This window comes from Dromiciops gliroides, chromosome 1 (genome assembly GCF_019393635.1).
Source record: "Dromiciops gliroides isolate mDroGli1 chromosome 1, mDroGli1.pri, whole genome shotgun sequence".
NCBI classification, from domain to species: Eukaryota; Metazoa; Chordata; class Mammalia; order Microbiotheria; family Microbiotheriidae; genus Dromiciops; species Dromiciops gliroides.
This window is the reverse complement of record NC_057861.1, coordinates 71,862,352-71,879,569: the sequence shown is the minus strand read 5'-3', so window position 1 is coordinate 71,879,569 and position 17,218 is coordinate 71,862,352. Positions and strand designations below refer to the sequence as shown.

Sequence of the window (17,218 nt, the reverse complement as noted above, 5' to 3'; positions counted from 1 at the left end):
ACCCCCATTGCCCCACAAAAAAAAAAAAAATGGACAAGATACCCTGCCTAATATCAACAGACATGGAGACTTGATGAGCCTGTTTCCTGAACCAGGTGATAGAGGAACCTTTTCTTCCACATTTCTGGGCACACACAGATTCTGTTCTGTTTCCTGTTAGTTTAGTGTGTGATGATGGGCAGCCTTTTAACTGGGTCACAAGCCTGAACTGAGTGTGCATATACAAGGTTTGAGCAAAGGAACTCTCATTTCCTTCCCTGATGACTTTTGAGAGAGGAGAAAAGAAATGCTTTGGGCCCCTGGGTGGCTGGAGGAAGGGCAGTGGCAGATTTATCTTCCCACGGGGCCAATTGCACAGCCATGAACACACAATACCTCTGTCTCTTCGGGTCACTTGTGTTTATCCTTTCCAGGGTGTAGGTGACTAAGGATTTACAATCTATATCGATTGGGTCACAACTCTCGGGAGCATCAAAATATTGGGAAAAAACCACCAAAGGCTCCCTCAGCAACAGGGACCAGGATCAACTGGAGCTCCATCTGGTGAGGAAGGTCCTGAAAAGAGTCCTGCTTGACCCAGAAAGTAAAGGGGTGCCTGTCAAACGGGGAATGGCTAATGGAATAGTACTGTACTGTAAGAAACGATAAAATGGATTGTCTCAGTGGACACTGGGAAGCCCTCGCTGAGGTGAAGTGAAGTAAACATTACTAGGAGAATAACTGTAGAGTGACAATAACACTATAGAGAAAAATATCTTTGAACTACTCTGATCTATGCAACGATAAACCATGAATCCAGAAGACGGAAGGTGAAACATACCACCCACCTCCTGCCAGAGAGGAGGCATATATTTTCAGGCGCGACCAATGTGGGAAGCAGTTTTGCTGGCCCATCCATATCTGTTATGAGGTTTTTCTTTTTCTTTTTAAAAATTGTACAACGCAGGGGCACAACAGAAATGAGAGATTGTAAATACTTGTACAAAACAAACAAATGAAGAAATGAATGAATGGATAGATAAATGAACAAACAAACAAATGAAAGAATGATTTGAAAAATGGAAAAGAATAATAACCTAAGTCCTACTAGATCAGCATGACCTCTGACAACTAAAGCAATTCAGTTCTGTATTTCCATCTCTTTTTGATGCCTGAAGATCTGGGGGGCAGGGGGGAGGAGGGGGAGAGGAGAAACAGGAAGGGAAACAGCTACAAGCCCAAGTCGAAAGCTGCCTAGCTTATTCGAGCTAAACACAAAGTGATTTTAGTGGCGAGGGCCATACCAAGTGTGTGTGAGTGGAGGGGGAGGAATCAAGAAAGACTTCTAGTAGCAGGAGGTACTTGAGCAGAAACTTGAAAGAAACAAAAGATTCCAGAGGTTGGGGTCCGGAGGGAGTGCATTCCAGGCACAGGGGGACAGCCTGTACAAAGCCATGCTTCCTAGAGATGGAATGTTTTGCATGGCAAAAAGCACTTACGTCAATTTGGCTGGAATGTGGAGTACGTGAGGTGGACTAAGGTGAAATTAGCCTAAAGATAAAGATGATGAAGACTCTTAAATGCCAACCAGAGGAGTGTGTATTTTCTTTTAGTGGCCAGAAAAAAAAAAAAGCCTCTGACTTCTTGAAGGATATGCTTATGTCATTAAGAATATTCATTGGGCAGTTGTTTAGGAGGTTGGACTGGAGAGGAGAGATACTTGAGTTAGAGAAACCAGTTAGGGGACTTTGATAGTCTAGGTCAAACGTGATGAAGACCTGAAATGGGGGAAGGGGAGGGTGTCTGTGTGAGCCAAGAGAAGGGGATAGGTACCAGAGATTTTGTGGAAGTAGAATCAGTAAGACTTGGAAAGTGACTGGAAATAGAGAGGTAAGTGTGATGATTAAAATAATGAGAGACATTAGTATCTGAGTAATTTAATCATTTTATTAACATGGCTGGCAGGTTATTAATAAAACGAGGTCTATGGCTATCTCTGTCAAACCAAAGAGCCCCTTTTCGTGGTCTGGTCTTGGTTTATATACTTTTCCACTGTGGGAAGTTCACACATCAAAGAAATCTAACTGATCAACATTATTCAAAGATGGGGCAGCTAGGTGGTGCAGTGGATAAAGCACCGGCCCTGGATTCAGGAGAACCTGAGTTCAAATCTGCCCTCAGACACTTGACACTTACTAGCTGTGTGACCCTGGGCAAGTCACTTAACCCTCATTGCCCTGCAAACAAAACAAAACAAAGCAAAAAACATTATTCAAATCTAATTGGTTGGGTGATTTGAAGGTGAATATTTAAATGAAGTCCAAGGATGACATCAGATAAAGGAATGCAAGACCTCCACTCAAGCTTGTCGGGGCAAAATAGTTTCATTTGGTGTGGTTTAATCTCTTTGGTAAAGTTGGGCAGTTATCAACAAAAGAATGTGTCTTCACCTAAGGCTCTTTTTGTGAGCTTGGGCTTGGGGTGGGTTTGAGATGTGATGTTATCTCTCAAGTAGGACTTGTCTTTGGGTAGAGGGAAGAGAGTACTAAAAAGGGGAGATCTCTGGGTCTCCCAAGATATTGATTATTAATAATTAGTTCTCAAATAAATAAAATACTTTATTAAAAATGTGCTGTGGTGGAAAACACAAAAAGCATGAATAAAACATTAAAAAAATTAGTTCTCACAGTAAGGAAGAGTAAAGAATTGGGAATGATTCTAAAACCCTGGGATTGGAAATGTGGGTGACCAGAATGAATGAATGAAGTGCTTATTATATGCAGAGTACTCTGCCAAATGCTAGGAATACAAATGTGACACTCTCGGCTCTTATGGAAGAGTTTGGATATAGAAAGTTTCAGCTGTAAGTCTTATAGAAAGGTCCCATGGTCCTTAGGGTGCAGCAGCAAAACAGGTGGTAATGACTCTTTTTTTTTTTTTTTTGGTGAGGCAATTGGGGTGAAGTGACTTGCCCAGGGTCACACAACTAGTAAGTGTTAAGTGTCTGAGGCTGGATTTTAACTCAGGTCTTCCTGAATCCAGGGCTGGTGCTCTATCCACTGCCCCACCTAGCTACCCCGTAATGACTCTTTAATTCTTTTTTTTTTTTTTTAAAGTGAGGCAATTGGGGTTAAGTGACTTGCCCAGGGTCATACAGCTAGTAAGTGTTAAGTGTCTGAGGCTGGATTTGAACTCAGGTACTCCTGACTCCAGGGCCGGTGCTCTATCCACTGTGCCATCTAGCTGCCCCCGTAATGACTCTTTTTAAATGTAATTTCCACTGATAAAATCATATCAGTTTCTGATGTTGAACCAGTTTGATGGTGCCAAAGACTTTAGTAACAAGAACTTTCTTTTCTGAGTCTTTAAGAGATGTAGCTGTAAGCACCCACAGCAGTTGCTTCCCAGGATAATGGCTAAGAGCACTTGGCAGGAAGCTTTGCCATTCCCAAGGCTTTGGGGTTCAGGGTTCTGGGCTGTCTCCATCAGGGTCTGAGGGGATGTGGTGGTTAGGTAGAAGTGGTCTGACCCACCTGGCATATGTTGCCTCCTATCTCTCTCCCAGGGTGCCTTGCTGCTTCAGATAGGCTGGCTTGCCTGCCTGGTGAGTGACCATTGACAGTTGGTGAGGATGCCTAGCCCCTTCTCCACAGGAGCTGCCTCCCCTGATGATGGCTGTGAAGACAGGTCTGGAAGAAGAACCAGTCATCAGGAAGGATGCTGCCACTCCCAGGCCTCCTGTGCTTCTGGCTGACTGGAAGGATGGCCATACCCTCAAGTGAAAGAGGGGAATTAAAAAAACAACAACAAAAAACAAAACAAAAACAAAAACAAAGGGGCAGCTAGGTGGCACAGTGGATAGAGCACAGGCCCTGGAGTCAGGAGGACCTGAGTTCAAATTCGGCCTCAGACACTTAACACTTACTAGCTGTGTGACCCTGGGCAAGTCACTTAACCCTTATTGGCCCACAAAAACAACCCACCAAAAAAATTAATAAATACTTGATTGAGGAACAAAAAGAAAGATGCAGTAGAGGGAAAAGATGGAGTTTAAAAAGATTGGAGAATGCAAGATCAATTAACATTTATTAAGCACCTGCTTTGTGCCTAGCTAAGCGCTAGGGTTACAAAAAAGGCAAAAGACAGTCCTTGCTCTCATGGAGTTTACAATCTAATGGGGGAGATAACATACAAATATATACAAATCAAACTATATGAAGGGATTACTGCACAAGTATAACATATTGAATTGCTTGATCTCATAGAGAGGGTTGAGGAGGGAGGGAGGAAGAAAAATTTAGAACACAGAATTAGCTCAGGGACCTTGATCTCATCAGAGTGGGCTCATGGAGGGAATAGCATTCATACCTAATTGGGAGGAGTAATCTATTTAACCCTGCAGGAAAGTAGGAGGGGAGGAGGATAAGGAAGGGAGGGTGAAAAAAAGGGAGTGCAGATCGAGGGAGAGGATAGTCAGAAGTAAAACACTTTTGAGGAGCAATAGGTAAAAAGAAGATAGAGTAAATGTCTTGGGAAGGGAGTGGGATGGAGGGAAATAGTTATGATGATTGATTATAATGGCATACTGTGGGGCAGCTAGGTGGTGCAGTGGATAGAGCACTGGCCCTGGAGTCAGGCATACATGAGTTCAAATCCACCTCAGACACTTAACACTTACTAGCTGTGTGACCCTGGGCAAGTCACTTAACCCCAATTGCCTCACTTAAAAAAAAATGGCATAACGTATGCTACCTACTTTGCTGGGCTGTTATGAAGAAAATTTTCTGTCAAGCTTAAGGTACTATATACAGGTTATGATGAACAGGGTACTATCAGAAAAACCTGGAAAGACCTACATGAACTGAAGCAGAATGGAATGTACTATATACAAAATAACAGCAATAGTGGGGGATGATCTGATGGGAAGCGTGTGTTTATTTTCAGCAAGGCAATGATCCAATATAACCCTGAAGGACTTATGAAGATTGCAGCCCATCTGCAGAGTAAGAACTGATAGTATCTGAAAACAGATGGAAACACATTTAAAAATTTTTTTTTCATTTTCGACAATTCCTTAATCTGAAGTTTGGGGGTTTTTTTGACTGTTTTCTTTCACAACTAGGTAATATGGGAATTTTTCCATGACTACTCATGTATAACTTATTTTGAATTGCTTGAGTTCTTGTGGATGGGGGTTGGGAATGGAGGGAGGAAGAGAAGTTGGAACACAAAGTTTTAAAAAATTGATGTTAAAATTTGTTTTTACATATATTTCGGAAAATAAAATTCTATTCAAAGCAAAAAAAAACCTATATGCAGGGAAAATAGGAAATACTTAACTGAGGGAAGGCACTGGAGAAGAGACAAAGAGGAGGGGAAAAGGAAACGAAGAAGCAGGGCGCTAAGACCGAGGAGAGCGCAGTAAAAAACGCAGAGAAAGGCAGTGCCCCAGATTACAATAGAGGCTGGGAAAACCACATGGAGCAGAGCAGTGACCGCTCCTTGGGGGCGGGGCCGGACAAACGCAGGGGCTCCTCTGGCGAGCAGCCTAAACTAAGTGTACTGAGCCTAAGCCAATGGAATGTCTCGGGGGTGGGGAGGGGCGGGATTAGCAACGAACAGCGTTTTGATTGGCCGCGGGTCCAGCGCGGAGGAAGGGCTGAGAGCCGGCATGGAGGTTTTGCGGCTGTTGCTGAGTCCAGGGGCAGCGGTCGGCAGAGGAGAGTGTGCGACTGGGGAAGGTACCGGCCTTCTGCTGCTCGGGGAGTCAGGCTCCGGGAAGACGGCGTTGCTCTTCGCGGCGGCCCTAGTGGCAGCGGGGGAGGGCCGGGGTCCCGTGCTGTTTGTGACCCGGAGGGCCCTCCAGAGCCTGCCTCCGGCATGGAAGGCCAGTGCCGCTAGGGACCCGCTGAGGCTCCAGGTAACTGACAGGCGGGGCCATAGACGAGGCGGGGTCATGGATAGGAGGTAGAGCCATGGGTGGGCGGGCCTCTGTGAAGGAGGCGGGGCCATGGGTGGGCGGGACTCTGGGAGGGAAGAAATCCATCAAGCACCATTTATTAAACCCCCAGTGTGTTCCAGGCACTGTTCGAGGTGTTGGGACAACAAATACAAAAACAATACCAACCAGCCCCTGCCTTCCAAGGGAGGCAGATATCTATGTCGCACATGTAGAGCAAACACAAAATAAATAAATACAAGGCAGTTTCAAGAGGGTAGGCACTAGCTGTTGTGGGAATCAGAAGAGACTTCTTGGGAATAAGTCTGGAAGATGGTAGGGGATTCTCAGAGGCAGAGATGAGGAGAAAGGGTTCCCCAAGCATGGAGGTACAGCCATTGCAAAGACAGAGACAAGTGTGCAAGGAACAGCCAGAGGAGCCTGGTTGGCTGAACTACATTTTGGTTAGGGGAGAAATGTCTATTGAGGCTGGAAAAGTTAAGTTGTGAAGGGCCAAACAAAGCAGTTTGTAGTTTGATTCTAGAGGCAATAAGGAGCTACTAAATTTAATGAGTTGAGGAGTAATATGGGTGTTTGGCAGCTTTGTGGAAAATGAGTTAAAGTGAGGGGGAACTTGAAGCATCAAACTCAATTAGAAAAGGAGCAGACCCTGGTCAGAGTCTCTCTACTTGATTCTCCCTCTATCCTGTTGCTGGCAAATCTACCTCCTTGCTCCACTAATCCCTGTGGTTCATAATTTCCACCTGACTTGGGGGAAATCTCTTTCCCCTGTTGTGTCTCCCTGAATGCTCATCCCTGTACAACTCAGCCCAGTTCCTTCCCCATCCCATATCCTTCTCTGCTTTCCCCTTCCACTGTGCCCTGTGGAATTTCCACTCTTTTGTTAACTAGCTCCCCTCATCCTCAGTCTCTTTCTCTTCTACTCTTTCAACCTTCAGGCATTAACTCAAATATTCTATATCCTGATGGTACCATATCTCTTGTCACCCTCTCCTATCCTGTGACCTGGGGGTCTTTGGGAAGGGTTCTAGTCCATAGTCACACTTGAGAGCTCAGCTCAAGGGCCCTCTTTCTGATCCCTCCCCAAAATTTAGAAAATTACCTTATAATTATTTTGTTTATATTTTATGTTGACCTCGCTGTGTACCTGGGTTTTTCCTCCCAATAGCATGTGAACTTCAAGGACAGGGACCTTTTAGGTCTTAGTCTCTGTATCCCTGTCCCCTAACACAGGACCTGCTTGATTAGTTGATCTTGATCTTCCCTTATCTACTGGCTTCTTTTCTGCAGCCTACAGATAGGCCAACATCTCCTCCATCCTTAAAAAGCCTTCTCATGACCCTTCAATCCTCTCAAATTATCATCCTCTATCCATATGCCCTGTGACCTGATCAAACAGATCTGTGTCAAAGTCGTAAAAGGGGCATTCTAACACTAGAGGTATCCAATCCACTGCCTGCAAACCTCCCAGTGGGGGATGAACCTGGTTAAAAATGTAGCTGAGAAATGTTTAACAGAATAAATATATACAACACAGATAATGTGAATTTGTGTTTTTCTAAGTTGACATTTGGCCTTGAATTTACACTGCTATTCTATAGTCCCTTGCCTCCATTTCTTTCCCTCACTTTCTCAATCCTTCTAGGCCTGTTTCCAGCCTGAGATCTCTTAACTGACACTGCTCTCACCAAAAGTTTGATGAGCTCTTTTTTTCCTTAATAAAAAATATCCTGGGGGCAGCTAGGTGCACAGTGGATAAAGCACTGGCCACTGGAGTTCAGGGAGTACCTGCGTTCAAATCCAGCCTCAGAACACTTGACACCTACTGAGCTGTGTGACCCTGGGCAAGTCACTTAACCCTCATATGCTCCACCAAAAAAAAAATCCTGAATTTAACAAACACCAGATAAATAGGCGTTTCAATATACATATTAGAACAGAAGAGGATGATATATGAAACTAGCTTGCTTTACTTCTTATTTCTATAATAAATTCAGCAGGTAACTTTCAGAGTGCTCCCATTTCTCTGTAGTGCTCTCTGATATTGCTTCTGTTCTCTTCTGTACATTTTTTAAAAAAGATATTTAGGGGCAAGCTAGATGGTGCAGTGGATAGAGGCACAGCCCTGGAGTCAGGAGTACCTGAGTTCAAATCCAGCCTCAAACACTTAATACTTACTGACTTGTGTGACGCTGGGCAAGTCACTAACCCCAATTGCCTCACACACTCACACAAAAAGATATTTTAATAACCTTTTTTTTTTTTGCTTACCGATTTCTCCCCCCACCACACATAGTATATCTTTTGCTTGTCCTCTGTCTCCTCTCCTCGTCCCTCCCTCTCTCAGTCTCCTTCTTTCTCATCTTTTCCCCTTTTCCCCCCAATCAAAAAAATGCAAAGAAAAAAAAATAAAAACAAAACCCTTCAAATAAATATGCATAGAGCATGGGCCTGGAGTCAGGAAGACCTGAGTTCAAATCAAGCCTCAAATGCTTTCTAACTGTGTGGCCCTAGGCAAGTCACTTAACCTCTGTCACCCTCAGTTTATTTTTTCTTTTTCTTCTTTCGAGGGTTAAGTGATTTGCCCAGGGTCACACAGCTAGTAAGTGGTCATGTGTCTGAGGTTGGATTTGAACTCAGGTCCTGCCTCAGTCCAGGGCCAGTGCTTATCTACTGCGACACCTAGCTGCCCCTCCCATTTAAAAAAAATATTTTTTCACCTTCAGTTTTCTTAAGAAGAAGAATAGGGCAACTAGGTGGCACAGTGGATAAAGCACTGGCCCTAGATTCAGGAGGACCTGAGTTCAAATCCAGCCTCAGACACATGACACTTACTAGCTGTGTGACCCTGGGCAGTCACTTAACCCTCATTGCCCCCGCCAAAAAAAAAAAGAATAGCTAGCATTAATATATCCCTTACTCTGTGCCAGGCACTGAGCTAAGCCTTTCCAAATATCTCAATTGCTGTTCACAACAACCTAGGAATAGTAAATACTGTTATTATCCCATTTTAAAGTTGGGGAAACTGAGATCAAGGGTTAAGTACCTTGCCCAAAGTCATACAGCTACTAAGTGTATGAGGCTAGATTTAACTCGATCTGCCTGGCTCCAGTGCTCTATCCACTGCACAATCTAGCTGCCTATATGCTTTTCCTTATCTGTAAAATGAAGGAAATGATAGCACCTACCTTCCAGGGTTGTTGTGGGGAATCACATGAGATAATATTTGGAAAGCACTTTGCAAATAGTTTTTTATTCCTCAAGGAAAACTAATCCTACGTTGCAGGGTCCTGAACATGTACATCCTATTAGTGATCCTTAACTGCTCACTACCTCTTGGCAGCTTATGGGGCAGTGTTGCCTGCCTGCTCTTGGCCTTGTGACCCTGCTTTATACTGATGCTTCTCTGATCCACTTGACCCATCCTTTTCAGACCCCGTGGCGAGTTTATCATCCTCTATCTTCCACCCACTATGTGTGGACCTTTCCCCCAGAGCGCTGTCCTGGGTCTTCCTCTCTGCAAAATCAGTGGATTTCTTCAGTTGCATGGATTTGTCATTGTCAGCTCTACTTTCCAGGCCTAATGTCCCAGCCTGCCTTGCAGCCACATGCTGGACCTCTTCCACCTGCAGATCCCATTTGTATCTCAAACTCAGTCCAAAAGAGACTTTCCCTCCTCCTAACCCTTCTTCCTCCAAACTTCCCTGTTTCTGTTGAATCGCCATCATTCAAGTTGTTTAGATGCCATCTTTGAGCCTTTTCTTCGTCCTTGCCCTCCCATAACCCAGTCACTTGCCATATATATTGATCTCTCTCCAAAACATCTCTCAAATCTCTCCTTTCACTTTTTTTTTTGCAAATATCTATCCTTTTTCTTATCACCCAGTGATCCCTGAGTGCAGGCCCTCATTCATACTTTTTTTTTTGTGGGGCAATGAGGATTAAGTGACTTGCCCAGGGGTCACACAGCTAGTAAATGTCAAGTGTCTGAGGCTGAGGCTCTGTGACCTCTGGCTCCCACTGGACCATTCCAGCTAGACTGGACCACCAGCTGACCCCGAACTCTGATGTTCCATTTCTTGGGACTTTGCCTAGGCTGACCTCTGGGCCTGGGGTGTCCGTCCTCCTCAGCTCTGCCTCCTTCAAAAAGCTTAGGTTCTGGTGCCAACACAAGGCTTTTCTGAACTCCCTCAGGGCATTTTCCCTACTGAAATGCACTGAATTGCTATCTGCACAAATGCTGTCTACTGTCAGTAGTATCTAAGCTTCCTGCTTCCTTTTTTTTTTTTAAACCTCTAAGCCCTTGCGACCCAGCAGAATGCCTTGCACAGAGATGATCTTAGGGAAATGTTTATTGAATAGAACTCCGAAATCCCCCCTTTCATGTCACAGTCTCCGTTCCACCACCTCCCTCACAGCCTCACTCTTCCTACATACTTTTCTGACCTCACCACAAGCTCCACTTCTTTTGTTTTTAATTAAAATTTTCTCTTAATAGTATTCTATTTTTCCCCTGATCACATGTAAAGAGATAGTTTTCAGCATTCATTTTTGTCACATTTTGAGTTCCAAATTCTCCCTCCTCCTTCCCCAAGAGAGCAAGCATCTGACATCGTTATACTGTAGCAATCACATTAACACATTTCCATGTTAGTCTTGTTGTGAAAGAGGAATCATAACAAAATGAGGAAAACCACGAGAAAGAAGAAACAAAAAAAACAAGTGAGAATCACAGGCCTCTGTCTGCACTCAGACTCCATTGTTTTTTCTCTGGAGTGGAGGGCATTTCTCATCATCCAAGTCCTTTTGGCGTTGTCTAGAATTGTTGTGTTGCTGAGAGAGCCTAGTCCATCAACAGCTGATCATTGCATGGTATTGTGTTACTGTGTACAATGTTCTTCTTGAGCTCCAGTTTTTAAACCCTCCCCTGTTCTCCTAGTCCTGCCTGCTCTGCTAGAACCCTCCTGACCTTCATTAGTGGTGAAGGGAGGGGCAGCTAAGTGTCGTAGTGGATAGAGCAACGGGCCCTGGATTCAGGAGTACCCGAGTTCAAATCAGGCCTCAGACACTTAACTCTTACTAGTTGTTGACCCTGGGCAAATCCTTAACCCCAATTGCCTCACAAAAAAAAAAAAAAAAGAGGTGAAGGGACCTCAGGGCCCCATCTGGGATCGTCCATCCCATAACCGATGAGGATCTGCCCTATGATGTATCTCCCCCCACCCCCAGCATGCTGCCTTTGCTTAAAGACCTCCAGTGGGGAAGAAGCCACTCCCTGTGGAGGCAGCCTCTCCCACTCTTGGGACAGCTCTCTTGCTCATGTTTTTCACGTTTCCCCCATAGGACTGAGGAGAACAATCTTAATTCTACTTACACGAGACTGTTTTTTATGCCCTCGAAGGTAACTGCCATATGTTATGCCCCGTCTCCTACCCCCTAGTCTTCTTTAGGCTGACCATTGCCAGCTCCTCTGAATGGTGCTCATGGGGCAGGACCCCAGGCCCTTGCCCCATCCTTAGTCATAGCTTCTTCTGTATCTTCCTCAGCTTCTCACTCCAGTGTCCTTACTACAGTGTGGTGCCTGGACCTGGACACAGTGCTCTAGGTCTGGTTTGACTAAGGACAGAGGAAATAGTCCCTGCCCAGGCCTGGACCCTTGACCTCTAAGCTGGGCCAGAACAGTCATTCATGTTCAGGGTTGAGATTTCAGGGAGTCCTCATACAATGAAATACAAACAGCCTTACTTGAGCTGAAAAAGGAGGGATTCCTAGTTAAATTCAAAATAAACTCCGCTCCCCTCCTTCTGCAAATTCCTTCTAGTACTGGGCAGCCCTGGGACAGGAGGGATCCTTAAGGGTGATGGAAATGCCACTGAACCCTCCAGAGCACCAACTCCACATAGCTGGGGCCTTTTGTGCCTCTGGGGGCAAGGAATTCGAACTGAATCATTGCCTGCCCAGTCTGTATACAGCAGGTGCTGCTACCTACACAACCACTGAGGAATTGTAAGGTGTTTTTTTTATTTTCTTTAGTCTTCCCTTGGTCTACCAAAATCCTCCATTGTTGTTTTTCCCAGATAAACTACCATTCTCCTCACTGTCCCCAGCTTAATAATAGCTTGCTAGTATGCTATGTGGCTTTAAAAGTTACAGTCTTTTTTTGGGGGGGGGAGGTAAGGCAGTGAGGGTTAAATGACTTGCCCATGGTCATATAGCTAGTCAATTGTCTGATGCCAGATTGAACTCAGGTCATCTTGAATCCAGGGCCGGTGCTCTAACCATTGCACCACCTAGCTGGCCCCTGCAGAGCATTTTACATACGTTATCTTATTCGATCCCTTATATAAACCCAGGAAGTAGGTGCTAGTATCATCCCTATTGTACAGATCAGGAAACTGAGGCAGATAGAAATTAAGTGGCTTGCTGATTATCTGAGGATGAATTGAATTCCAGTCTTCATGACTCCAGACCATTTAATGTTATATTTGCAAAGTTTGATTTTTTAAAATCCAAGACTTCATGTTTAGGTCTATTGACTATCATCATATTAGATTAGCCCAACAGTCTAGCCAGTTGGATCTTTTTGGATACCAGCCTTTTCATTCAGTGTCTTAACTTGTCTCTCCTGCCTTGAATCATGTGTGAATTCAGTAAGAATGTACTGAATTGCCTTTATCCAAATCGCTGATTAAAAGTTAAACAAGGGGCAGCTAGGTGGCACAGTGGATAAAGCACCGGCCCTGGATTCAGGAAGACTGGCCTCAGAACACTTGACACTTGACTAGCTGTGTGACCCTGGCATTGCCCAAACCAAAAAACAACAACAAAAAAACAGAAATAAAAGTTAAACAGCACATATCCCTGGGGTACTTAGAAGAGACATTCACCGTCTCCTTAATCTTTTCTGCAAGGCGATGCCTGCTGTCCTTGAGTCCTTTCATGCTAACATTCTCCCCATGCCCATCCTTTCCCAAGACCCACCATCTGCCTTCTCTGTCAGGATTGGGATTGCCAAGCCGAACGCCATCCAGGGGTGTCATGCTGACCCCATCTTTGCTCTTGCCTTGACGTGGACCCTCCCTGCTGCCTGGCAATCAGTCCCTTTAAGGTGGATCACATTTGCCATGGAGGCTGGTCCAAACTTCTTTCTGTGAGCCCCCAACCCAGCCTCAACCCTCCTTCAGCACATGCTCTAGCCTCCAAGTTTGATGGAGTCACCCAGTTGTGAGTACCGCCAGTCCCCTTCCTCTACACCTGGAAACCTTCTCTGTCTTCCCGACATCTGTTCTTTGTGTTGCAGTCCTCTGTGCATGATGTGACCCTTTTCCTGATTGTTACTGACCACTCCCCCACTCTGTATCTTTGATTCCCATTCCTGCCATCTTTGTCGAAAGAAGAGCATTCTCTTTCTTTCACCATCAGTCCTCTCCCTGTCAGCTGACTCATTACCCATGCTGACCATCATGCTAGGGTCACCCTTAGCCTATAAAAATCCTTCCCTTGGGGCAGCTAGGTGGTGCAGTGGATAGAGCACCGGCCCTGGAGTCAGGAGTACCTGATTTCAAATCTGGCCTCAGACACGTTAACACTTACTATCTGTGTGACCCTGGGCAAGTCACTTAACCCCAAATTGCCTCACTAAAAAAAAAAAAACAACCAAAAAGAATCCTTCCTGGACCCTCCTTATCCCCTTGAGTGATATTTCTCTATTCCTCCTAAATTGCTGAACTGGAAAATATCGTTGACATTCAGTCCATGTCCTTACTCCCCATTCACTCCTCAATCCTTTACAACCTGACTTCTAATTGCTCTACTCCCAAAACCCTTCACTTTTTTTTTTTTGGCGGAGCAATGAGGGGTTAAGTGACTTGCCCAGGGTCACACACTAGTAAGTGTCAAATGTCTGAGGCTGGAATTGAACCGTCGGTCCCCCTGAATACAGGCCGGTGCTTTATCAACTGCAACACCCTAGCTGCCCCAACCCTTCCTCTTGTTTTTTTTTTGTTTTTTTTTCAGGCTGTGGGGGTTAAGTGACTTGCCCAGGGTCACACATCTAGTAAGTGTCAAGTGTATGAGGCTGATTTGAACTCGAGTACTCCTGAATCCAGGGCTGGTGCCTTATCCCACTGCACCACCTAGCTGCCCCATAACCCTTCACTCTTGAAGGTCACAGGTCACGTCTTAAGTGGTCAGTGGGCTGGTCCGTTCTCTGTCCTCCCCATTCCTGACCTTTCTGTAACAATGGACAGTATTTTCCATCCCTTCCACCAGTGCCTTCTCACGGCCATTCTAACCTCCAGCCTGGCTGCTACTCCTTCTAGGTCCTGCTCATTTATCACCCTTCTCCCCACCGCCCATCCCTCTGGCTCTGTACTGGGTCCCCTTTCCTTCTCCTGGGGCAATCATCTGCGTTCATGAGCTTAATGATTGCTTCTGTGTAGAAGGCCCTCCAATCCAGATATCTAGCCCTAATCTCTGGATTCACTCCCAAAATGCTCCCACTGCCTTGGGGACACAGCTATCTGACCATCCCACAGTGCTTCAGACTCAGCCTGTCCTAAAAGGACTTGACTATTTTATCTGCTATTCCCGTCCCACCTCCCAGTTCCTTGTTTCAGTTGCTAGCTCCGCCTTCCTTTCCAGTCCCCTGCTCCCCAAACTTTGGAGTCCCCTTTGGCTCTTCCTTCTGCCCTGCAGCCATTCAATTGCTAAATCCTGCAAATGCTCCCTCCACAGCATCTCTGGAATCCATGCCCTTCTCTCCATTCACACAGACATCCCCCTTGTTATGGCAATAGCCTCCTGATTGGGCTCTCTGCCTTCAGTCTCGCCCACCGCCCTCTAATCTTCCCCCACACAGTGGCAAAATAATCTTTGTCAATTCTCTTCTCTGGAGGTCCAGCCAGGCTTCAGACTTCCCTTCCAGCCACATGTCACATAGGTCCTGTCTGTTTAGGGCCCCATTGCAGTGAAATGGGCCCACTGGTCTGGCTGGACGGGCCCCTTTCTCCTTTGCCTCTGGGCCTTCCTGTGGTCTAGCCACCATTCCTGAGATGTTTCCTCCTCATCTTCCCTGGCACCATTCCTTCCATGGAACCTTTCTCCATCCTGCTAGACCCCAAACCCCTTTATTCCCAAAGTGGGAGTTTCGACGTGTTTAATTCTCTTTAGCTTTCTCTCTTTTCCTCCCTTCCCATGCTAACTTGAATTATGTACCGTGCATAGGTCTTCTCCCAATAGAATATAAACTCCCTGCAGGTAGTTAGTCCCTGTCATTTTTTCTTTGTACCCCCATAGCCTAGCTCCTATGACTTGCACAGAGTAGGGTGCTTAATTAATGCTTGTGAAATTGAATTGAGCAGATGAAATATACATATGATGACTAATGGGTAATATGGTAAAGGGATGATATCTAGCATGAGGCCAACTCTATTTGTAAACATATGGGATGTATCCTTGTGGCCTAGAGACAGGAATGGGGCAGGGTTTTGTGATCTCCGCCACGAAGAACGGGGTAGGGATTTGGATTAGACTGAGTAAAGATGGAAGAAGTTCGAGTTGAAGGCCTGGTATGAGTCTGAATTTGTGGGGAGTGGGAGGAGACTAGGCTGAAAGGGGAGGGAGGGCTGGCTAAATACTGCAGGACCTTGAATGTCAAGCCAAGTGGTTTGAGCTGGCTCATTAGGTGATCATTGGAAGCTCTGGGGTCAGAAATCCTTGTGGCTCTGACATATAGGATATTTTCCCTGCTCTGGCTTGCTCCTATTATTTCTGAATCCTACATCTCTAGGGGGCTCAGCAGCACCTATCTCAAGGCAGCTAGCTGGAGCAAGCCCTGGAGTGAGGAAGACTTGGGATCAAATTCTGACTCGGGGGCTTCCTGCCCGATGAGCCTGGGCAGGTCCCCGAACCATCCTCACTGATGAGATGACACTGTCACCCATCTCCCAGAGTGGGTGAGGATGAGGGAGAGCACATCTGTGAAGGTCCACATAAATGCTAGCCATTCTTGTCTTGCCCGTTTGCCTCCTTTCCTTTAGAAGATCCACTTCCTGTATCCAGCGTCCTTGCATGAACTGCCTGCAGCTTCTGAGCTCCATGCACGAAACAGCAGCCCAGGCTCCGTCCCTCCTGCTTGCTGGATGGGGCTGGATGAGTACTTGGCAGAGGCCTCTGGACCCCATGCGTGTGCCCACCTGGCAGCCCTGCTGGTGGACACGGTCACGCCATTTCTCAGGCCACACGAGCAACGGCTGCGGGCTTCTGGTCACGGTGCGAGGTCCCCGCCGAGGCCGAGGCGGAGCCAGCCTCCCTCCAGCTGGCTGTGCTCCAGAGGTACTTGCCCCACGTGCCTCTGGCTGGAACCTGAGCCCCCAGACTGGCAGGAAGCAGGGGCCCCACCATGAACAGTGCTTCAGGCCCGCCTCTCCACTGGGCCAGGCTTCCCCAAGCAGGAATGGCGCTTGAGTTTGGAAGTGATGGTGAGATGGCCATTTCCCAAGTGGCCTGCCAGGCAATCTCAGCACCCACCTATGAAGGCTGAGAGCGTTAGCCCCAGCTGAGAACCTCAGCCTGGGCATGGGGGTACCCTTAAAGGACCTTGTCTCTCCCCAGCCTCATTGCCTTTGTATTTGAGGGCAGCTGTGTAGAGGTGATGGGAGGCTCTGTTGTGGACTCTCAGTCCAGTTGCGTCCTCCTGTGCCACTATTGGGTAAATGCTGTTCAGCTATCTAATACCCCCAGCACTCTTCCTGTGCTTGGGCCAGGGGATGAGGAGGGGGCCACCGAGCTCCGTTCGGCTTTTCCCTGACGGGCTGTGGGCCAGGTGTGTGGGAGCCTGGGCAATGGAGGGGATGGGGGAAGGGAAGGTGTCTAGAGAGCTGACACCTGCTCGGGCCTTACCACCATCCCAGGCTGAGATGGTCCCTGGAAGTTTGGGTGGGGGGACCGGGAGTGGGTACTTCCTTTCCCTCCAACCTCATCCATCCCCCCTTCTAGGATCATAACATTCTGCTCTGGAAGGCACCATGAGGCCACCATCCTGCCCATTACCCTGATTTTACAGAGGAGAAAACTAAGGGCCAGAGACAGGAAGGGCGCCCCCATCCAGTGCTTTTCTGCACCCCAGTTGCTTCCTCAGTTGCCCCTTCCACTGGCTGCTCCCTCCTCCCTCTTGGGGACACTTGGCCTCATGGTTCTCCAGTCCCCTCTCATATACAATCAAATCCTCTTTCATCTTTCTATTCATAAGATGTGACTCCCCATGGAAAGAAATAAATT

At 46.5% G+C, this 17,218-nt stretch overlaps 1 protein-coding gene across 2 annotated transcripts; it reads left to right on the top strand.

The window, feature by feature from the left end:
- Window positions 1–5,637: 5,637 nt before the first annotated feature.
- SWSAP1 (SWIM-type zinc finger 7 associated protein 1) lies at window positions 5,638–17,194 on the top strand. 2 transcript variants are annotated; one of them, XM_043976793.1, is made up of 2 exons: window positions 5,638–5,899; window positions 15,982–17,194. In XM_043976793.1, exons 1-2 carry the CDS (start codon window positions 5,651–5,653, stop codon window positions 16,342–16,344), a joined length of 612 nt encoding a protein of 203 aa, XP_043832728.1. In that variant the 5' UTR covers window positions 5,638–5,650; the 3' UTR covers window positions 16,345–17,194. The 2 variants fall into 2 exon arrangements, with proteins under 2 accessions (XP_043832728.1, XP_043832727.1); XM_043976792.1 differs by having other exon boundaries at window positions 15,979–17,194.
- The last annotated feature ends 24 nt before the right edge of the window (window positions 17,195–17,218 follow it).